Here is a 22,862-nt window from a genome sequence, read left to right as displayed (position 1 = left end):
CACCTGCAGAAATTAAATAATTAAATAATTCTAGGCCAGCTTGTAAATTCTAATTGGTTTGGATTAAGGTGTTAAACTGCAGTATGGTCTGCTGTTCAGACAGAAAGCCAGACCGGAGTCTTACCCTGCCATGCTTGGCAAATGTATCAAGCAAGATCTGCTGCAGCTCTTTACGGGACATCCTGTAGTCCAAGTTAGCCACCTGGATATCCGCACCATCTGAAAACGGGAGCTCAGGACGGGAGTCGAGGCAGGGGCTACGAGACTGAACACTCAGTGGAGATGAACGATTGGAGAGACACGGAGATGCACTTCTAATAAAGAGAGAAGCAGAGATAGAAAGATGAAAAAAAGAGAGAGATAGAAAGACGAAAAACAGAGAGAAGAATAAAAGAAAGAAAGAGACAAAGAGTGACAGGAAGAATGAACGAAAGAAAGAAAATGAAAGAAAGAAAGATAGAAAGAAAAAGAAAGACAGAAAGAAAGACAAAGAAAGGACGAAAGAGAGAAGAGAGATTAGAATAATCAAAATACAACAAAACAATTCATCTGCATAAATCTAAACTTTATAATAAAGCCGTAACACTGTAGATACGTCAGAATGTCTTAACTAATTATTAACTGACAGCAGTTAAGACATTATTAAATCATTATAAAAAAAATTTAACTAATGTTTTGATTTCTTACAATTCAAAACATTAAATTTTAAGCACTAGCATTTAGTAATGTTTTAATTATGTGTCAACTACACAACACACAACTGTATTGTTTTTGCCGCCTTGGTTCTCTACCACATTTTAACAAATCAAATTCTTTATAAAAAATTTGACTAGTTAAAAATAATGTTTCATAAAAAAAAATATACAGTAATGAAATCTAATTAATCTCATACATTACAGCTCCACAAACAATAACACAAACCGCAGGTACATAAAAGTGGGTGGCACTCACCTGGAAGAACAGGAACCTTGGGACAACAACATGGGGCTAAAGGAAGTGTGCAGGCTGAGTTTGCTGAAGGCTGAAGGTGTGCTAACCTGGAATGGCTCCACAGGAGAGTCTGTAACACTGCGCAGGCTACACGAGTCTCTCCTTTTACACACAAACACAAATATGCTTTTTAGAACAATATCTTCCCTGCAGAAATGCAACATGAATCATAATCACCTTAAACTCTAGAACTTCAGAATTAATCATGGTAAATAAATTATACAGTCTTCTAATTGGTCTGTATGCCTCCATGTCAATTTATATTTGAAGGAAGTTCCTCACAAGGTTCCAGGTCAGAACCATTTTCCACATGCTGGCGAGCTGAGCTGAGGAAAGGCAGAGCGTCAGTAGTACCTGCGGCTTCGGTGCAAGAGTTCAGCAGGAAAGCCAGGCTTGGAAGGCTGCATTTGTGAGGTCAGGCTGTTACTCTGAGGAGACATAGATGCAGCACGGCTTTTCTCCAGCGTGAAACCCGTCCTGGGCCTGGAATCCAGAGCACTCGCATCCTGGGTTAAGTAGGTAAAGCAGTAAGAGAAGTCAAATCAATCCATAAAGATTATTATTTAGGGATGAGTAGCAATAAGCAGCAAGAAAAGCAATCTCCAGATCCACTTTGTGACAGAGAGAGAAATTGGTCAATGGTGGGCTTAACTGACTGAAAATGTATTAACTAAAAAAGCTGATTTGTAGTTTTTAAATCACCAAAATAAATGCAGTTCATTAGCAAACAACTTAGTAGCATGACTGGAGATGGGTTTTCTTACAACACAGAGATTATACTCTACCGACAAAAATGTGCAACAAAGGAAAACTATTAGGGATGAACCGAAAAAAAGTCAATAACTGAACACTTGTCCAAACATGTTTTTTCATAGATTTTCATTCAAGAAAATCACAAAACTACCATTTCAAATATTTATTGAACACTTAACATGATTCCATCGTAGGGGACAATCTGAAAAAATGTACTTGATTTAATAATTATGAAGTTAATTCAGCAGTGCCAATGGTGTTCAAGTCACATTTAGCTAACTAGCCACCTCAACACTGCCATTCTAATGATACAAATGTACATCAGTAGTGCAATTTTCCTCACAGACTCAGTAGTGCTATTCTGATTATAAATTTATTTTAGCTATGCTATTCCAGTCACACATTTAGCTTGCTAGCTATGTTAGCAATGCAGCAATTACAGCCATAAATTTGCCTCAGTAGTGCTACTCAAGTTACATGTTCCTGCCTTACTTGAATGGTAAACAAATGGTAAATCTAAGCTAGTTCAGCTAATTTTACATCTCCTTGCCATAAACAGCTTGTGTCTTTCAGCTGGAAAACTTTATTTGGCCAATCACCAATTTTTTATATTTTTCCTGACAAATATTGTCAGTTGCCAAATATTCAGTGCATCCCTAAAAATATGCAACTAAAGGGAGGTAGATACAGTAAGTAAATTATTAAAGAAATAAACTAATCAAGGTTCTACTGCAGTTAAGATTTTGAAATGGTTTTAGGTAACACCAGCATAGACAGCAAAAAGCAATCAATGTTAGGGTTAGAAAAGCAAGGCAGCATTAGTAAGACAAACATTCTTCTGGGACCTGCAGGCAAACATGCAGGCAGACATGCTGACAGGGCTGGCTTGGGTTGGATTTAGGAGCAAGCAGGTTAACACACATTTAGTATGGAAATGTTTACTCTTGGTACACTCTCCCAACATTCTCCAACAAACACAGCATTGGTAGATGGCTTCAAAGATACACATCTCTGGGTAAAAATAAGAGACCATTTAATGATTTTTTTTCCTTGATTTTACCAAATTAAAAACCTTTGGAATATAATCAAGAGGATCACAGTCCTCAAACCAAGCTAAACTCGTTATCTTTGCATTATTTGAGGTTTTAAAAGGTTTATATTTTAATTATATCAGCCATTTTTTCTCTAAATGACAATAATTTAATTTGGAATAAATGTTGTCCGTAGTTTACAGAACAAAACAACGTTTATTTTACTTATATATGTCTATAAATCAGAGAAACTGATTCAGAAACTGAAATGGTCTACATTTTTTCCAGAGCTGTATATGTCATTTTTTAAATTAATTAATTAATTTATTTTATTTTCCCACTTCAGGTGACACATTAAGCCATAGCTGCTTGTTTGTAAGAAAACATTGTATTGGTGAAGCCAGAGTTTTAAGAGGCTTGGAAGCATGCTAGCACTAGGACGTCACAATAGCAGGAGGGGCGTAGAGGAAGAGGCGGCGGCACAGGGGAACCTTTACGCTTCTGACCTGGGGAAGAAGCTTCATCACTGGGCTGCAGGAAGAGGCATGCCCCCCTTTCCTTGGGCTGTAGGGTCTTTCCGGTATGTTCACCCCCGCATCTCTGCCGCTCTGGCAGGAACGGGACACCCGTCTGGGGCGCCTGGGCGATCGCGGCTTTTCCAAGGGGAGGAAAAGGGCTGCAGAGGAGGACGAGGAGGAGACGGGGAGCCGAATCCGCTCCTCTTCCTCCTCCTGCTGCCGCCCATCAGGGGAGAAGGAGACAGTGATTCGGTTGCCCAGGACGTCTTCGTTCTCCATGCGCTTTGCGGCACGCTCTGCCGCTTCGGCGCTGGCGAATCGGAGCACGGCAGTGCCGCCAGACACGCCCAGAACCTTCCCGCCGCAGTTATTGGACAGGCGCTGAAGCCTGCTACTGACAGCCTTGGCATCGCGGTGCGTGGGGAGGTTGTGCACAAAGAGGAGGTTGAAACAGGGCTGGGGGAGGCAAAGAAAGAGGGAGCAACTCTAGGTTTTATGGGACTGCTCTACTGGGGAAGCTACTGCTTTTGAGAAATGCAAGTGATTTCTTTTCTATTAAAACTGTTTCCTGTTTCTATTCCAATCTTGGGGGGAAAAAAGATGATGTACAAGCTTTTACGTGTAACATGAAACAAGACCATAATGTTGTGGTTCTGAAACACAGTGCAACACAGGCTTGGGACATGAAGACTTGAGGAGGCTGAAGTCCACAGTCATACCTAGGTAAGCCTAGGTAGCCCCTCTGAATAACATATGCCTTCTTGTGTCCACTTACTAAACCTTTAATTGCATTTATGAAATCATAGAAACTAGTTGCACGTGGACTGAATATTTCTGACCCAAGATTGAGGTGTTTAGGTGAGGAACAATGTCGTATGGTGTACCTGTGATTTGATAAGCATCCTGGGAGGCAGCTCCGAAACAAAGTCTTCGAATGGGACATGCACGTGTGCATGCTGCAGCAGAGCAAGTGAGGCCTGGCTCTTGTGCACCAGGATGACCTGGAAACGATGGCGATGGCGCAGGTCACTCAACTCACTTGCAAAGTTCACGTCAGCTGCAAAGTGATGAGAAAATCATATCAGATTTGCTTTAGTTCTGACAAAAACACAGTAAAGTAAATACAGTCAGAAATAAAGGAACTTTAGTCATTTTGCCTCTTTAAACAAACCTCTGGCTATGATTTACTAAAGTACTAACTGTTAAGGAATTGAGGCTTTTTATTTATTGTCAGTGTTAAGACAAATATGGTCAGCCTTGTGTGTCTACATTAATATTGTGCATGTTAATGCACATTTTGAAAGCTTAAAGATCAATGTGGACAACAAATAAGAAAATGTGTCAGAAAAGTAACTTTTACCTTTTAATAGGATGTTGACTATGGTTGAACTGAGCAAATCACAGTGCTTGCTTTTAGCTCACCCAAATACTTCCCAGACAATTAAAGCTGCTGCATATATACGGCCATCCTTTCATTGTGCTAATAAAATGCATAGACTCCTTCTCCATTGCAAAGAATAAAACATAAATAATTTCTAAAATTTGATGAAATATGATGCATGTATTCAGACAGATGGAAAGATGACATCCCAAAAACAGTTACTGGGTCACAGAGGAGAGGAGGAGGATCGGTAGGAGTAAGGAGCAAATTTCAGGGTTTCTAGACACAGCCTCTCTGTTTCTTGTTACCGCTCTTTCACATGCAGAAAGTCCCACTCACACACATGAAGTCCAAATACTTATGGACCTGATGCATAGATATATCACATGTACACACACTTTTAGGAGAGACTTACAGGAAACCACAATGACTGTGGCAGGAGCCGCGTGCGTCTCTGCAAAGCGGCGGAGGCTTTGCCGGAGTTTGTCGTCAGCTGCATTTTTTGCAGTGGCGTTTATATGAGCCACTGTTACCTGAGTGAACAAGAAAATAAAAACAACCAAAATTACACAAAGCCTTTTATAACAGCCGCACATGCCAGCGCCCTGTACCTCTGTATCTGTGTACCTGGCAGTTGTTGAGCTCCTGAATGACAGCCTTGTTCTCTTTGCTGATATCACACACGCAGATGAACTCAGCTTCACGATGGCCCTGGAAAAAGCGGTCCCGAAGCCTCTGCACCACTATGGCTGCTGAACGCCCACTGGGTACAGCGCAGTTTTCTATGTCCCAGAACACTCCCACTGGGGGAAGTGATTCCTGCCCACTGTTCTCTGGTGTACCTAAAAGACACACATACACAAGGACAGACTTTTTTTTTAACCACACATTTTTTTGTAAACAATCCTATAATTGCAGAACTGCTTAACGGTATTGCCACCAAGCGCTATTTAATAATTAATTCAGTCTGATACAAGCAATAAAATCGACATATCAGTCAAACCAACACATAGGCATGTCACTATTGACTTTACTAATTCATCATTAGATATACAGAGACATGACCTCAAATCATTGTTTCTGACCTCAATACTGGCTATCCTGTTTTTTCTTGGCAAGAAGAGCCCATTAAATGTGAATGAGCCCGTAAGTCTGCTTTGTGTAAAAAGCAGTTTTATTTTATTTATGCTTTACCAATGAGTATAATGAAAGGCTAATTATAAAGGGAGTAGCTGCATTAGTGGCATACAATTAGACCACCTAAACAACAGTTAAACATGTAAAAGAAGTCTGGTCAGCTGAAACAATTGTCAGTCATATTTTGTCATCAATTTAAGTTTTAGCTAACTACTCAGGGTTAAGCATGGTTCTGCTCTAAGCCCTCCAGGATCAGAGCTGGACAATACCAAACTTACAACATACCAAGCCATTAACTACTGCACATACTTGTCTACTAACCGTATTTGTGGTTGACTTTGTTCAAGCTGGCAGTGTGCAGAAGAATGCCATCAGTGGAGGATCCAGGCACTCCACAGCCATTACACACAGGCACTGGAGCAGATTGGGCATGCGGAGGGGGGATGTTCGGCCAAACCTTGGCCGAGTTTGTAGCGTCCAAACCCTGTACAGGCTGAATATTTCACACCATTTCAACTCCCAAGCAAGCAAATGCAGTTTCACACTATGCATGCAAATAAATCATATATAGCTATGGTGAAGATGCTGTCAGTTGTGACCCATTACTAATTACAAAAGTAGCTATTTAAAATCATACCTATCTGGAGGTCTTGCCAAACAAGAAAACAGTATAAAGTAGAAAATAAACGCCTCTTATGTTTGTTTTAAACATTGATCCTTTAAAACTTCTGGTCCCAATCTTTTTCTTAAAAGGCATTTATTTCAGATCTGCGCAGAATGTGCGAATCAAGAGAGCTCTGAAATGCTTAATGTGTGGCTCAAGACTTGAAAGAAAACCAAAATATGAACTGGCTGAGGTTCCTCAAAGACAGGACTAAATTGCTAAATTCACCAATGTATCTGTTAGACCAGTGGTAGCCTGGTTCTGGCAAACCTCTGCCCAGCTTTAGATAGGAAATCCTTAAATTTGCAGGGCAGGAGGCAGCAGGATTAGAATTTAAGAATCTTTCCTAAGACTGTTAAAGAATTTGTTCTTGAGCTTCTCAAGCGCAGAAATGTTTAAAGTTATGCTCTTTTATTGATGCATGTCATAGTTTTTGTAAACTATATACATTCCAAATAAGAAAACACTGTCAAATGTCAGTATGCAGATTTTAAGAAGGATCTTATACGTCCCTAAATACTCTTGAAATTAGATCTGCATCTGCATTTTGGTCTTTTTACAAGCTCTTTGTAAGCTAAAGCAGGCACCTTAAGGCCTTGCCAAGGCAAGCCTAAATCTTCATTACAAATCTGTACTTGACCTATAAAAGATGCATCACTAAAACAGACTTGGTATCATATTTTCTTCAGAACCAAAACTGATCATAAATATAAAGCTGTGCTGGTGAGGGACTGTGCCACGGACCTTACTCAAACATTGGTGACAGTAGTGTGCTCCCTTCAGACAGACTGCGCTGTGCTCAACACTGAGGTGCAAAGGGTTAGAGCAGAGGTGAGTAGAAGGAGGTGCATCACTGTGTGAGTGGGAGTTCTGCTCCAACCGACACTCCCCACTACAGTGACCGTACCCAGATGAGGTCATACACGGCTCATGGATGGAGGCAGAGCCAGAGCCAGGCACGTGACTGGACTGCACACAGCCCACAGAAAGAGAGGGACAGGTGTGAAGGTGCCGGAGGCCTGCGCAGCACGAGGGTTGAGAGTGGGCGGCCATGGGCTGCGATGTGGCTACAGATGGCTTCTTGAGGCCGAAGCTCTCTGGGGTTTGCAGCTGAGGAGAGGGCAGGTACGGAGCTGAGGAAGGGGTGGCTGTGGACTGGCCGGAGAGGGTGCTGCCCTGTGTGTGAGAAAAGTGAAGTGTAGGAAGGCCGCCACCACCAACATTAGCATTAGCATTGCTGCTTATGCTACATCCACCACCAGGATCACCAAAACTGTGACTTCTGGCTTCAAGCAAGCCATGGGTTTGTTGGAGGAGCAGGCTGGACTCACAGCGAGAACAGAGGCTTACTTTAGGGCTAGTGGACCGGGGCTGGGAAAGAGGCAGGGCCAGGGTTTGTCCCTGTGGGGGTCGCGGGTCTGGAGGAGGTGGGAGGTGGCAGGGGGGAGGCACAGGGAGGGGGGCCAGAGGAAGAGGTTGCTGAGAGGCACTGTGAAGTGGAGGGGGAGGAACATCTTTCAGCTCCAACACTGGCTTACGGACTTCCATGTAAGAGCTCTGAAAGAAAACAGAAAGCCAGACATTAAAACACAACTTGCCAGTGGCGGAGACATTTATTAGGAACCTCCAGCAGTACCATTTTTACTCCTCTTCACAATAAAAAAATGAAAGCTTAGCATTTACATTTTTAAGGTCTTATGGGAATACCTGAAAAGGTACACAAATGCTAGGAGTTCAGAGATTCAGAGGGCTGCTTAGCATCTCTTAATAAAATCAACACTATAAAAGGAGAAGAAGGTGAAATAAATGCACCAGCAGTTACCCGCCTTAGTTGTAAACAAATGCTGAAACAGCTGATAAGAAAAGCACACAGGCATTCTGCTTTGTTCCAAAGGTTATTTACATTCATAGGTGCTACTCAACTGAGTTAAAAAAAAAGTGACAACTTCACTGTTTAAGCTGGATAAAATAAGATCTAGGACCCACTTAAGACTGCCTCACCTGGGGTTGCGAGGCTGGGGTAGTTTGCTTGGGGGAGGAGAAGCAGTCAGTGAGTTTCCAAACCCTGGATGGTGCTTCGCTGTTCAAGTGATTGAGCCATGGAAAGGAGCCTGAACTACAAATGGACTTTTCCTTCCCCAATCCATCCATCATATCACCTTTCAAAACATCTCACCCTTGTTTTTCCACGTCTTCCTTCTCATGCTTCACTTCAAAAGAAGGACAGAATTTGGGTTAGCAACATGTACCGCACAGAGGACTAACTATCAGAGAAATGTGAGCGAAACTGAGACACCAATATGGGTTAAATTAAAGTGAACTGTATAGAGTTCCTTTGGCAATGCTTTAGTTAAATTGAGGGAATAAAAATACATACATATATACACAGACACACATACAGTTCCATTTGAACGCACGTTAAATGTAGTGATTTTTCATTATTTTAAAATGTTCTGCATTGTAGATTAATACCAAGATCATCCAAACCATGATAAACATATGGAAATGAAATTATTCAAAATGTTACATTTTACAGACTCTTCAAAAGTAGGCAACTCTTTCATAAATTACAGTTTTGCAACTTGGCATTTTCTCAGTTAGCTTTATGAAGTAGCCACGGTGGTGAATTTCAGTTCATCAGTCGTTTAATTAGAACTAGTCGGAACTAAGTAAAGAAAAAAAAAAACATACTTTAAGTAATGATTGTCAAGCCAACACATTTCAAGAGCGTTCAAAGTATCCTTAAGTGCACTCCCAAAAATCATAAAAACATTATGGCTACATTCACATTACCTGGCTGAAGTGACTCAAATCAGATTTTTTTTTGCTCAATGTGGCTCAGATCTGATTTTTTCATGGCTGTGTGAACATGTCAAATCCGATTTCTTCAAATCAGATCTGAGCCACATCCGTGTGTGGTCATAAACCGGATATGTATGCAACATGAATATGAAGATCCATGGACATGCGACATGAATATGAACGGTTAATTCATGCATATTCTGCTTTTACGTATGCTCTTTGTGCTTCTCTCTCTTGGTGCAGCTAAACAGCAAAAGCAAACCACCTGGCCTTTTTTTAACTTCTCGACCTGACCATGTACTTCAGACGAGCTGTTTGCTCTCCGCTCCAGCAAAAGATGTTCCATATATGAGCTGCTAACGCATCCAGTTCCCTTCTAAAACTAGAAGTCATCTCTTAAATTCGTTTTTTTGTTGTTAGTGAAAAAGACGACATTTATGCATGTATCAATGTGCGCATGTGTGGCGTTTCAGGGACAGATTCGTTAACTTTACACACAGATACAAGTCACTTACACCTGTGAATGTGAACTGTCAAGATCTAAGCAAAAAATCAATTTTGAGCAATGTGGCTTGTAATGTGAACATAACCTAAGATGAAACTGGCTCTAAATCAGGACTGCTTCAGGAAAGGAAGAACAAGAGTTACCTCTATTGCACAGGAAAATTTTATCAAAGTTATCAACCTCAGAAGCTGCAACTTAACAGCACCCCAGATAACAGCCATTTAAGGTAAGCATTTTAACCTTTGTACGTTTACTACATGATTCATTACGTGCTCCTTCATAGTCTGGATGACTTTAGTATATTTATTTACAATACAAAATTGAAGTTTTAAAGTTTCTTAAAAAAAAACCATTTAATTATGCTGTAAAAATACTGCAATTAAAATGGCCGCAAAATTACTTTAATCCACCATCTAAAAGATACATAGCAATAACAGTGCAGTTTACTGATTCAGTGAAATACCACCTTAAATGCAACTGTTTTACGATTACTATTACAAAGAAAGATTATTTAGACGCACTGGTAATGTACACTATTTTGACAACCAGCAGTGTAAAATTGTATTGTCATCAATAAATATTTATTTATTATATTACTATTTCCTGTTTAGGTTCTCTTTATATTGTAGCTATAGTATCGTAGGTTATATCGCCATTTCTCTTCAGCGTAACGTTACCGAAATATGAATTTTCATATCGCCCAGCCCTACATATTAGCTACCTACTAGATGCCTGTAGCCAACTAGCTAACTTAATCCTAACTTAGTCTTAGTTACCTAACATAGCTAAGCTAACTGGGTTAACTAAGCTAGTTAGGTAAACTAATTACGCTAGCTTAGTTAGCTAGCTAAGCTAAGTTAGTGAATTGCTGGAGGCTATTGACAGAATCCAGCTAGCTAACGCTAAAGTTTATTATAACATATTTTGTCTAGCTACATATTTACTCGATGTTAAGGTGACAGAAACGGTCAGTCGGGTTGAAATTGTCTAAAGTTATAAAGTAAAGTCTATTTAAAGAGGTTAGTTAGCTAACGCTAGCTAGTTAAGTCAATAAATAACAGAAAGGTATGACCAAATCCTGTGAGCCCCATACAACACTGGTGTGTGCTGGGCTTTGTTTTTATATGATAGCTCTCGAGCTAACCCGAACATGTGCACCCCCTGGTCCCGCTGTTAGCTTAGCTAGTAAACACTAGTTTGGGGTCACAATATAGAAGGTATGAAGGTATTGCTTTTATTTCTATTAATAATACAAACAGAGTAAAAAGACTACTATGCACGCGCACACTGTTTTTGTTAGCATCTTTGCTAACGCTAACACTAGCTTACCTTCTGCTTGCCGCTCATTCTTTCTCTCTGTCTCTCCGTTTCACTCTTCCCCTTCTCACCTTTCTTCACCTCCTTCCCTAGTTGGTCCCTCTCTTCTTTTCCGACCTTTCGCTCCCTCCTTCCCCCTCTCTCTCTTTCTTTCTTCTCTTTCCTTCTCCCCTTTCCCTCTCCCACCTGACGTCTCACATGACGTCTACAGCTAAACCCGAGCTACGTTCACAACCTCTCCGTTACAGAAACAGTGCACTATAAAGTGTGTCGGCAGTTTTCTAGTTCTGTTCGAAATAATAAGCAGATAAAGATCATTATTTCAGAAAGACATTGCTACAATTCCTTATGTAATATCATATTGGAATAGTGTTGTAAAGTGTATATCGTAGCGAAAAGTTTGATAGAAATTATTCTGAAATTAATTTTAACATTTACCCAGTAAATAATTTTTCTTTTTAAATATTATTTAAAATAACTGATGACTGCTCAGTTTGTAATAGTGCTTCTGAAGGTGTTACTCACTTGTTTTGGCAATGTTTCTACAGCAGCAAGTTCTGGTCTAAACTATTACATTTTATTCAAATACATCTTATTGAAGATTATTGTGCTATTTCACTCCACAAATGACTAAAATGCTCCAAAAGACTTAAAATTACCCATTAATCTTTATTGATCGTTGTTGACATACATTTTTGTATGCTGTGAATTAATAAATTAAAAAAAGTTTTCTAGTGCTGTTCGATATCTCAACAGTACATTTTATTCCCTGTATAGTTCACTACAGACGATGTGCTGTAGAATTTCAAATGTATAATATAATACAATACAGTGGTGTTGTGTCAGACGTCCCTCAGAGCGACCCAGACAAAGCTGGTTTGTTGTTTAGTAAATGCTACATAGTGAATGAGTTCATGAAAGAAGCGTTAGGAATACAGCTCTGTAAACTGAAAGGACTTTTATTCTGTCGTTACCGCCTTTCGTAAATGATCGTCTTTCACAACCGAGCACTGCTTATTAGAAACACCTGCTCATCTACTCATCAGTTGAGGTATTCTAAATTAAGATTTTTCATTGAAAGGAAAATATAGTCCACAACGTGGCCTAACACCTGTGCAGGAATCTGACCCAAAGGGTTTGATCTAGAAATGTGGATACATTCCACAAATGCACACCTTCATATTTCCTTAGAAAAAATGCAAGTCAGATTAAAAAAAATAATTACATTACTTTCTCACTAATGGTCATTTTTAATGCATATCATAGAGTGACCCAATCACAGGTCAGGTTTGTTTAGGGCTGTATGAATATGTCAAATCTCTCCAAATCAGATTTTAGTAACTTTGGCTATATTTACAACATGACATGAAATCCTCTATGTGGAGGAAAAATGAATTCACACCATTTCTTTGGAGCTTGGGAGTTCCGGTTGACATATCAAACTTTTTAATTAGATTTTTAATTAGACACATTTAAAACATGATGGGAAGGAAAGAGAGTATCCTAAACATGAGATCAACTGTTTTATCATTATCGAGACAACGTTTAAAAAAAACACTGATTTAGTAAATATATACAAGAAGAATATACTTATATCGTCGCTGTCAAAGAAAAACAAGTACCTCCATTTTTGTTGATTTTTAGTTTACTACATAATTTGAACAAATTGTACCTTACACTGTGCCAAAATGTCTTGCTGCATGGACCAATAAAATACTTCAGAATGACCTAAAAAAAAAAAAAAACACTTTTTACATTGACTTCCACAGAAAATTTAGAGGGGTTTTTCTCTCTCCTGTAAAATTGCTGTTCTGAAGATACATTTTCTTCTTTGGAGAGCGACGATATACTCACTTTTTTTGTACATATTCTTGTACACATGCTTATTTCTATTTATGACTCTCTTATATGCCTCTTTGTATTGTATTAAGATATCGCCTCTGGCATTATATATAGGTATATTCTTCTTGTATTTATGTACTAAATCAGTGTTTTCAAATATAAAATAGAAAATTAGGTAATAACTAAAAGACTGTTTATTGCCTGAGGGCAAAAGCATGCTATAGAGGGTTATTTAGCATATATTTTTACTTGGATCCAATCTCTCCATTCATACTGCAAGCCCACAAATCGAATACACAGCCAATCTAAGATCCCATATTAAACTGACTCAAATCCGATTTAAAACATTTGAGAAAAAGTGATTAATCACTTGATCTCTCTATGGCAGGAACATGAAAGCCAGTGCCAAATTTATGATACAATTTTGTATAAAATCAACAGTATCTTATTGAGTCAAATCTGTTTCTGTGATATTTAGTGAATCTCTCATTATATTTTTTTTATGAAAATGACAATGCACTGAAAATAGAAATCTCCAACATGTGGTAGAAAGCCATCTATGGACAGTAGAGACAGTTACTCCAAAAAAAGCCAGATAAACTATTTTTAATACCTTTCACAGAAGAACAATGAATGAGTAAATGTATTACTATATAATTGTAAACAAACTATATACTATATATTTTCAAACAAATGTGCTGTGCAATAACATAATTAACAGTGAACCATTTACAGTATGTATAAAGCAAATCTGTCAGTAGAGATTATGTATTTATTTTGTGCAAATAAGGGATAATTACATTAACATATGAAGAAAGCACTCATGCACAGCCAAAGGAAGGGAAGCCCAGGGGTCAGAAAACACCACACCTACTCTAGGGCCTGGATTCAATCAGAAAAATGCTTCAAAGGTTATCTTATTAACTACCATCCTATGTGGTAATCCACCCTCAATGTTTTTCACAATAATACATGAAGTATCGTTTAAAATGTCTGAGTGAATCAAGGCCTGTGAAACTAAACCAATCCCATAATGATTAAATACACATGTTAAAAAAATGACAGCAAAATATGGAAATAAAAACTTTTGACAAAAACAAACAAAAAATGTAGTTAGACACTAAATCTAATAATTCACATTATCTGTGAACAATCTGATTAATATACAATCCCCCCAACAATGCAGATCCCAAATGTTTTGAATTAAATGCAAATGAATTAGAAAATGTGGTTCCAGGGTTAAGGACTTGCCCTCACACTTGGTAAATATTACTTTTAAAGATAGTGGTGACTACATTTAAGGAGTGGAAAGAGTGTCTCATTAACCTAAGAATATTTCCCCATGTATTCTCTATATGATGAGTACAGTAGCATTTTACAGTGCCACAACAGTGGCAGAAGCGAGCATAAAATCATTGTGTGCCATTACATACAGTGATACATCAAATAAAATTAACATTTAAAAAATAATTGAGAAAAACTGCATGTCAGGGACACACATCTCTTACTGAAGTCAACCTTCAGAGGCGCTGACTGCTTCTGCACAGTACAAGAATTCAGCACACAATTATGAAGGGTTTAAAAAGTAATAAAGCTAAATAACGCAATAGCAAACACAAGGGAAGTAAGCATACACATCAATAATCTCCTTTACAATATACAGTTCTAAAGAGTCTTTCACTCGACAATATACCTTGCTACAATATACAAACATTGTACTATACTGTACACACAATTTAAACGCCACTTTTAAAAGTATCAGGAATACGAGCGTCTATAGGGATCTCTACAGGAAAGAAATAATAGATAGATGTCACTTTAGCCTGAAGCAGAGGTTGCCTGTCAGTGTGTAACAGTGGACTCATTTTGATGATGGAAGGCAACCACAACAGACTGTGCAACTTTCCTGTAAATAAAGGCATGAAGAGGTAGCGGTTATAAAGTGATCAGGAATACGTTCTCGTTTGGATGTAAGGAAGTAAAACAGATCTACAGTTTTATCTCGGTTTGAAAAGAAATTCAAAGAAGTTCCTTTTTTTAAGGAATGTCAAAAAGTCAGTCATAAATTTCCTTAAAATTTGGGATAAATACATCAGCTAGCACAGGTATGGCTGGGCCTCCTACCACAAGATTTGATGGGGATGCAGGTTTTTGCTTCTGCCCTTTAGAAACATGCCTTAAAGAAATGCTCTATTGCTTTTCCATCAATCATACTGTCTAGATTTAATAAAAATAACAAACTTCCCATTAGAATCAATATATATAAAGCAGGCAGGATATGGGGAAAATATTTCTTAAAACATTCTCCACCCATCCTATTTGCTGCTTAAGCATAACATGCAAGTACAAACAATGGCTTAAATTATCTTAATAGTTTAACAATTTTATGTTCTGAGTCAACGTCCACATATTTGTCTATGTGCTACAAAAAAGGCGCTATTTAATGTGCTCTCTTATTTGTTAGTATGAGCCTGCCCATTTTTGTTATAAAATAGGTGTCTGGTGTCGTTATAACTACATTACCATGTTAACGGTCTCTGTCCCTGCATTACGCCTCATTCCAAAAGCAGGAATAAAATGCAGGTTTTAAATTTTGGACCCAAATTTGTGAAGCGCTGTAGGCTGCATAGGTGCACATTTAACTTGATTTTTGTGACATTACAAAAACAACTCATTCAAAACTGTACATTTTTGCAGTCACATGAGAACCAGGAATGGGAACGAACAGTGTGTTTTAACCCTGTTTTTAAAATAGTGATAAACTTTTGGATGATATGGAGGCTTATAAAATCAACTGCTAATTACCTGCTAATCAAATCAACCATATAATAAAGATGAACAGTTAGACATTAGGTTGAAAAACATTAGAGCAATCCTTTAATCCTAGAGTGTCTCTAGACTGTCACCCAGAACAGAAGTCATCCTGTAGTTCTGTGATGTTAGCAGTCAGAATGGCCACAAATAAAATAAAATGAAATATATGCCAAATGTGAATGCCCTGTAAAACCGAGACGAAAAACACTAATGCGCTAATACCAGTGAATTTATGCTCTGTCCCCGTTATGTATCCTCTGATGCCTCTTCAGCTCTCCAGACCTGAAGAAGTTCTTGCCGCACTGAGCACAGTGAAAGGGCCTCTCGCCAGTATGGATGCTCTGGTGGCCCTTGAGCCGCTCCAGCCTGGAGAAACTCTTGTCGCACTGGTTGCAATGGTACGGCTTTTCGCCTGTGTGAATCCGCCTGTGCTCCTTCAGGTGTCCCGACTCAGAGAAGCTCTTCCCACACTGGTAGCACTGGTACGGCCTCTCTCCTGTGTGCGTCCTGTGGTGCCTCTTCAGGTCACCCGACCTAAAGAAGCTCTTCTCGCACAGAGAGCAGCGGTGAGGCCTCTCCCCAGTGTGAATGCGCTGGTGACCCCGCAAATGTCCAGAATCAGAAAAGGTCTTGTCGCACTGGGGGCATTTGTAAGGCCGCTCCCCGCTGTGAATACGGAGATGTCTCTTTAGGTCTCCAGATCTGTAGAAGCGCTTGGCGCACTGTGGACACTGGTAAGGCCTCTCTCCTGTGTGCATTCTCTCGTGCTGTTTCAGGTGGCCGGAGTCAGAGAAATTCTTGCCACACTGCAGGCAGTGGTACGGCCGCTCTCCCGTGTGGATCCGCTCGTGCCTTTTCAGGTCTCCCGACGTGGGGAAATTTTTACCGCACTGGAAGCACGGGAACGGCCTCTCGCCGCTGTGGATTCTCTGGTGGCGCTTAATGTCGCTAATTCTGAAATACTTGCCGCAGTCTTGGCAGTGGTACGGCCTCTCAGCTGAAGGCTGGAGGTTTGGTTTGGGTAGGGGGCTGGGGAGGGAGTTAGGGAGGGCTGAGGTGGTTAGAGTTGGGGTGAGCGCCGTAGTTTTGGGATTTGCTCCACCGCAGCAAGCTGTAAGGCACTCTCCTGTCTGCTGCTGAAGATGTTGGGCTATGGAAAAGAGAATAAGAGAAGAAGAAACAGTTTTTTTAAAAGTTATGAAAAAAGTTAACCTAGGTCATTACTTTTGCATATTTTTTCTCATGGTTCTTAAAAGTCCAAATGTGGAATGTGGCTAGTTAGCAAGCATACTATTTCACTTGACTTTTTAGGTATTTAATACGTAAAGTTTTCTTTAAAAAAAAATTAATTTGAAAATAATGTGTTTAAAATCAAGTTTTCTGTTTTCAGATACATCAACACTTACAGACAATTTGTACACAGATTTTCAATGCAGCATGGTTTCTCCATGAACAAATCAGTGTAACAGCTAGTTGACTAACTAACAAACAGAAATCTACCACCACTCAGAGCGCATAAAGTTGATTTTAAACCCCAGTGTGCTGTAGTTAGCAGCAAGCTAATGACTTGTTTTGAAAACTCACCGAAATGAAAAAAATCCTCGACACTCTCGTCCTCCTCTTTGACTTTCACTCCGTGCCCCAATGGACGGCCGTAGTGCTGAAACGGCGCACCCCTCGGTCCTGCTGTGGGTAGAAATTTAGAGCTAGAGGAGAGAGCCTGGTTCAGTTTGTTCCCGAAGTCCTAAAACAGAGGTGGAACAATCATTGCTCTACCGCGTTAGCTAACTTAGCTAGCTGGCCTAATAACTCGCAAAGCTAGTTAGCTAACGTCGCTACACAAAACAACCACGGACATTTTGTGCAAGCGGCGGGATTCCCGAGTGCAAAAGACGGGGAGGGGTGGAAAAGGGGGCGAGGAAATGGGAGCTAGATAAAACACTCGAAAAGACGAGCGTTATTTTAGCTGTAATCGTTTGAAAAAGGTGCGGCCCCCGAGTACGGTTAGTCAAATCCACGTTTTCGCACGCACGCGCTAGCTGCGCACCGCGTTAGCCGAATTCATTGAAGCAAATGAGTCTGTTTGCGTGAGACTTAATAACGTAGCCAGTTAGCTCACCAGGCTAAAGCTACGTTAGCTCTCCGAGCGCCGACAAAATACGTGTCTTTTTCCGTATTTCAGACACCCGTTTATTACGAACCCCGCCCAACTCGACAGATTAGACACTTGTAAATCACATCCACTCACCATATCCACTCTACTCGCCCATTTGTTCAAATTATCAACGAAATTCATCGGTTACCAGGCGAACAGGCAGAAAGTCGATATGCACCGGAAGCCTGTTGTGTTTACCAAAAAGCAGCGCAGCGGCGGCGGACAGGGGAACTCAGCACAGCCGCCTCTCGGTCCGGAGCAGCGGAGACACGGGGGCTGAAAAATAAATAAAAATAACTGCTTCTGCTGAAGAGTGATTGTCCAAAATAATAACAGTTATTAATTTTATTTTATTAACAAAATTAATTGTGGCTTTGTTTGTGTACAGGCGGATAATTTATTTTTTGAAGAGGAAGAACACCGGTATGGGTCGACATCAATAAATGATGGCTAGCTAACAAACCTAATTATAGTTATCGGTCGATGTCAAATACAGGTAATAAATAAATACATACATTTGTAAAGTGTATGGACTAAATTCAAGTATAACTGTATTAATGTTACAATAGAATGTACATACTTTATAGATGTATGTTATATATTGAATATGAGTAACGTTAATTGTGTAGGTTAACATTTATTATACACCACTTCAGTTTGTCATACATAGAGCATTTATTTGCAAAAAAATGCAGAAATGGCTAAATTAACAAAAACATGCAAAGCTTTCAGATCCCAAATGATGCAAAGAAAATACGTTTTTATTCATAAAGTTCTAAGAGTTCAGAAATCAATATTTGGTGGAACTCAGTTGCTGTATTAGTGGCAATTTAAAAATAGGAGTGACTGGCTTCACATGTATTGGCGGAGGCATGTAGTGGGTATTTCTAATAATAACAGGAGTCCTGTTACTGAACGTGTGAGGTAAACTTACAAAGCAAACATGGTCTCCCATATGGTCTAGCGGTTAGGATTCCTGGTTTTCACCCAGGCGGCCCGGGTTCGACTCCCGGTATGGGAAGCATCTTCTTATGGTAGGCAGAGACACTGGAAGTCGGTTCAGGCTTCCACTTTAAGTGAATGGTAGGAGTTAGTAAATAGAGTGGCCTCTTATGAAGGAGTCTCTTTCAGGCTGATAGGGACACCTTATCAGTATTTTAAGAAGTGACAGAAATTCCTGGATCATATTGGTTTAGACTCAGTAAACCCCGCTTTATAGCGTAACGTTACACCTGAACCAATTTTCAAATCACATCTGTTAAGGTAGTAGCACTGACCCCCCCCCCCCCCTTTTTTTAATTAGATTAAATTATGTATTATGCAAATTTTCTCTCTTTTTGGAGATTACAGTTTTACAGTTTACTGTAATTTTCTTTTCCCTGTTCATTACTCTGTAATATTTACTAATCATGAAAAAAGAGAAACGGGCCACAGTTTTCTTTGGCATGCTTTCTCTCAGGGGTGCGCTCCATTAACTTTCATCATGAGCCTGAGCCTGATTTAAATTCAACATTTCTTAGTAAATAGAACTTAGTAAAACTGACCTTTTAAACAACAATTCCAAGTTGTTTGAATGATTTAACCCTTTTCAAAATTATGTTAGAAAACAGTGCAACAAGAAAACAGCACAGGCCTATTGTTTAAGAAAATAATATGTATTAACTGTTAAGCATGATGGTGGTAGTATTATTTGTTTGTGTCCTTTAATTTATAGTTGATTAAAAAAAATGAGCCAATGAGTGTAGTCTACTGTATGTAGCTAAACAACTTCCAAACACAACTGCAGTTAGTTCAGTGTAATGTTTATTAATTTGATTTTCTCACTGTTTGAGGCTAAGGTAGTGCAGTGTACAAGAAATAAGTTTGCATCTATTTGTTATCTCTGCCCCTTACAATTGTAATTCAGGAAAAAAATAACCTTTTATTTTCAGATTTTTATTTTGCAGGTTGGATTATACCATCAGATATGTGTTACAAGATACAAAAATGGACAAATCTGAAAACTGAGAAAAGATTCACCTTTTATTTTTTCTCGTAATTCTGTTTGCGAACAGCTGAAATAAAAAACTCGATAATTGAAAAACTGTATGAAAACCCATTTCTTCTTTATTTCAAATTTAACTTGATACAGTCAGAAGATTTAACTGCTAAACGTTACACTGACTAATCTTCTCACAATTTTTAGATTCGTCAATTTCTGTGTAACACAAATCTGATGGTGTGCAAAATTCAAAAATGGAAAAATCAGAAGATAAAAAGTAAGATTTTTTTTTAGATTGTAAGGGGCAGAGATGAAATAACTAAAATCGGAAAAATTGATAAAAAGTGTATTTTTTGTACACTAAACTACATTTAAAAATGAAATAATGAATTTTTACATTCGATTTTCTATATTTGCATTTAGCCTAAAACGGTCAGAAAGTAAAATAAAACAAAATAAACAAACCTTACACTGACCATGTTAGAATGCTTATATTCATCTTCATCCCCCGCCCCTCCATCTTTGAAGACAACATAAAAAAAAGAAAAAAAAATGCCTCCAGGTTTTTTTTTGGGAGATGAAAATTCAACCTCTCTCTCCTGGACTGAACCTCTCTGTCTCTCTCTCTCTCTCTCTCTCTCTCTCTCTCTCTCTCTCTCTGTCTTTGTCCTCCACGGCTCTCCGTACATGCCCAGCCTCTAGATGAGCTGCATGCTACAGGGCTTACGGTAATTACGGCCAGAGCCTCGGTCTGCTATAGATATGCAACAGCGAGGGCTGCGCTGACTCCGCTGCAACTTCAATTGCAATATCGCCTGGTAAGTCAGTCTTTGCACCAACACGCGGCTTTACAACGCCCACCGAGCCTTCACTGCCAGATGCAGCGGCAGAGCAGCGCCATTTGGCTGATTTGCACGCGCCACACAGGACAAAAATGCAAAGAAATATAAAGTGCGGTGCATAAGGCGATCATTCATCAGCACGCGCGCTTATGAAGCTCCATCAGGCGCGCGCGGTCGTTTGGGTGTCCTTATGGCCGGATGAGTCCACCCTGATGTTCTGCTGCTGCTGCTGCAGCCGCCCTCTTCTTCCAGCCTCCACGCAGCACTAAGCCGAGAAGGACAACCTGGAAGACATTTTCTTTTCCCTTCTCTTTTTCTCTCTATTTCTCCCTCTTTCTCTCTTTCCTTCTCTTTTTCTCTATTTCTCTCCCAAGCCCTCATAGCTAATGTTCAGCTGTGTGCTGATGTTCTTATTGGGCTCTTTTATTTGCTATTCAGGCTGTAATACAGGTGTTTAAGTGTGTGAACCAGATCAGGCTTTGCTGATGATGCTGGACACAATAACGCCTATGTCCAATTTTCCACCCATCCTTCTGCAAAGGAGCCCTCATGCCTGTCTATTGTTTGCCACATGGTTCTGCCAGCCAGCTGCAGCAGCCAGCAGCATCACCTGCATCGTCAGCCTGCTGGTGTTACTGTGATGTTACTGGGGTATTACTGCTGGGATGATGCTGTGAGGGTGGGGGATTAAGTTGCAGCTCAGTATAATTATGCTGATGATGAATACCTCATTTTAGTCATGCTCATTTGGGAACCATCATTCAAAAATCTATGGGATTAGGGATTAACACAAGGTCTGCATGTATGCATATACAGCTCTGGTAAAATTAAGAGACCATTTCAGTTTCTGAATCAGTTTCTTTGATTTTGCCATTTAGGTATATGCTTGAGTAAAATAAAAATTTTCATGTTGATTTATTCTATAAACTACGGACAACATTTCTCCCAAATTTCAAATAAAAGTATTGTAATTTAGAGCATGTATTTGCAGAAAATTAGAAATGGCTGAAATAACAAAAAAGATGCAAACCTTTCAGACCTCAAATAATACAAAGAAAAGAGTTCAGAACTCAATATTCGGTGTAATAACCTTGGTTTTAATCACAGTTTAATCACTGCTTTTGGATAACTTTATGCCACTCCTGGTGCATAAATTCAAGCAGTTCAGCTTGGTTTGATGGCTTGTGATCATCCATCTTCCTCTTGATTATATTCCAGAGGTTTTCAATCTGGTAAACTCAAAGAAACTCATAATTTTTAAGTGGTCTCTTATTTTTCCAAAGCTGTATGTCAGACAAAAGATATTAATATTGATATTGATTTCATTATAGTAAACATCTGACAGTTAATGCATAGTAAAATGTAAATCCAAGTTTAGGTGAAAAATCTGAATGCATTTACACAGCACATTTATACACTGCTGTACAGGAGGGGTGTGCAATATCGTATCGTACGCAATAATATCGCCATCGTTTTTGAATATTGTGAACGATATTATACCCTGAAATATCGCGCCATATCACCCAACCCTAATTATTAATGATCACTTTAACATAACTTTTTCGCTGTTTTTAGCAAAAGAAAAACAATTCACTCTGTTCTCATTTCTCATTATATATCTACTAGAGGAAGATTATATCTGTCTAGTATCTTTTACTTCAGTCCTTGTTATATGGTAATATTTGAAATGCAATAGTAGTATGATGACATTCTGGATCATTGACTTCTGTTATAAATATAATAAAATTCTTGTATTTTATTATCTCAGTTAGGGGTGTGCCTTATCATATAATATGCAATAATGAAATAAAATGTAAATTTTTTTGCAGTAGTATATTCTTGAAATTATTTTTTAAATTCAGTGTTTTGTCAAATCGGCAAGAGTATCGTTATTGGGAAAATACCATGACATATCATAATATTATTTTAGGGCCATATCACCCACCCCTACTGTACAGTATGTTATATATCAATAATTTGTTGGATCTGTTGGATATCCCCAATTGTAAATATTTTACTATGTGTGACCAACTAAATAAGAATAATGCATTTTAAAATGTAAATCCAAGTTTATATGATAAGTCCTATGCATTTATATGTGTGCAGTGCATTTATAAACTAAGAGTAAAT

The 22,862-nt window shown here is 39.1% G+C and overlaps 3 protein-coding genes and 1 non-coding gene across 9 annotated transcripts in view; 2 read left to right on the top strand and 2 right to left on the bottom strand.

Moving 5' to 3' along the window:
- Positions 1 to 11,297, bottom strand: part of marf1 (meiosis regulator and mRNA stability factor 1) — a 29,221-nt gene extending 17,924 nt beyond the window's left edge. The window contains exons 1-11 of one of the 3 annotated variants that reach the window (XM_007231300.4): positions 11,111 to 11,297; positions 8,476 to 8,684; positions 7,219 to 8,031; positions 6,132 to 6,303; positions 5,301 to 5,515; positions 5,089 to 5,206; positions 4,177 to 4,349; positions 3,281 to 3,748; positions 1,345 to 1,496; positions 952 to 1,092; positions 125 to 314 (exon numbers count right to left, since the gene is read on the bottom strand). In XM_007231300.4, coding sequence (XP_007231362.3) covers positions 125 to 314; positions 952 to 1,092; positions 1,345 to 1,496; positions 3,281 to 3,748; positions 4,177 to 4,349; positions 5,089 to 5,206; positions 5,301 to 5,515; positions 6,132 to 6,303; positions 7,219 to 8,031; positions 8,476 to 8,628 — 2,595 coding nt within the window. In that variant the 5' untranslated portion in view covers positions 8,629 to 8,684; positions 11,111 to 11,297. The remainder of the gene's footprint in view (positions 1 to 124; positions 315 to 951; positions 1,093 to 1,344; positions 1,497 to 3,280; positions 3,749 to 4,176; positions 4,350 to 5,088; positions 5,207 to 5,300; positions 5,516 to 6,131; positions 6,304 to 7,218; positions 8,032 to 8,475; positions 8,685 to 11,110) is intronic. The other 2 variants (XM_007231299.4, XM_007231302.4) reach the window with 2 other exon arrangements.
- Positions 11,298 to 13,692: 2,395 nt separating this feature from the next.
- Positions 13,693 to 18,142, bottom strand: LOC103042603 (zinc finger protein 239). Its single transcript, XM_007231298.4, has 3 exons — positions 18,003 to 18,142; positions 17,339 to 17,498; positions 13,693 to 16,904 (listed from the first exon to the last, which is right to left on the bottom strand). The coding sequence occupies exons 1-3, from the start codon at positions 18,048 to 18,050 to the stop codon at positions 15,985 to 15,987; spliced, it is 1,128 nt and encodes a 375-aa protein (XP_007231360.1). The 5' UTR covers positions 18,051 to 18,142; the 3' UTR covers positions 13,693 to 15,984.
- Positions 18,143 to 18,858: 716 nt separating this feature from the next.
- trnae-uuc (transfer RNA glutamic acid (anticodon UUC)) lies at positions 18,859 to 18,930 on the top strand. Its single transcript has one exon. It is a non-coding gene; the product is annotated as a tRNA-Glu (tRNA).
- A 1,632-nt stretch (positions 18,931 to 20,562) lies between these two features.
- LOC103032158 (transcription activator BRG1) overlaps positions 20,563 to 22,862 on the top strand; it is a 35,592-nt gene continuing 33,292 nt past the window's right edge. For all 4 annotated transcript variants that reach the window (XM_049479128.1, XM_049479127.1, XM_049479126.1 and 1 more), the window contains exon 1: positions 20,563 to 20,708. The gene's annotated coding sequence lies outside the window, so the exon portion shown is untranslated. The remainder of the gene's footprint in view (positions 20,709 to 22,862) is intronic.

The sequence above is a fragment of the Astyanax mexicanus genome, chromosome 5, assembly GCF_023375975.1.
Source record: "Astyanax mexicanus isolate ESR-SI-001 chromosome 5, AstMex3_surface, whole genome shotgun sequence".
In the NCBI taxonomy this organism is placed as follows: Eukaryota; Metazoa; Chordata; class Actinopteri; order Characiformes; family Acestrorhamphidae; genus Astyanax; species Astyanax mexicanus.
This window is presented reverse-complemented; position numbering and strand designations above follow the sequence as displayed.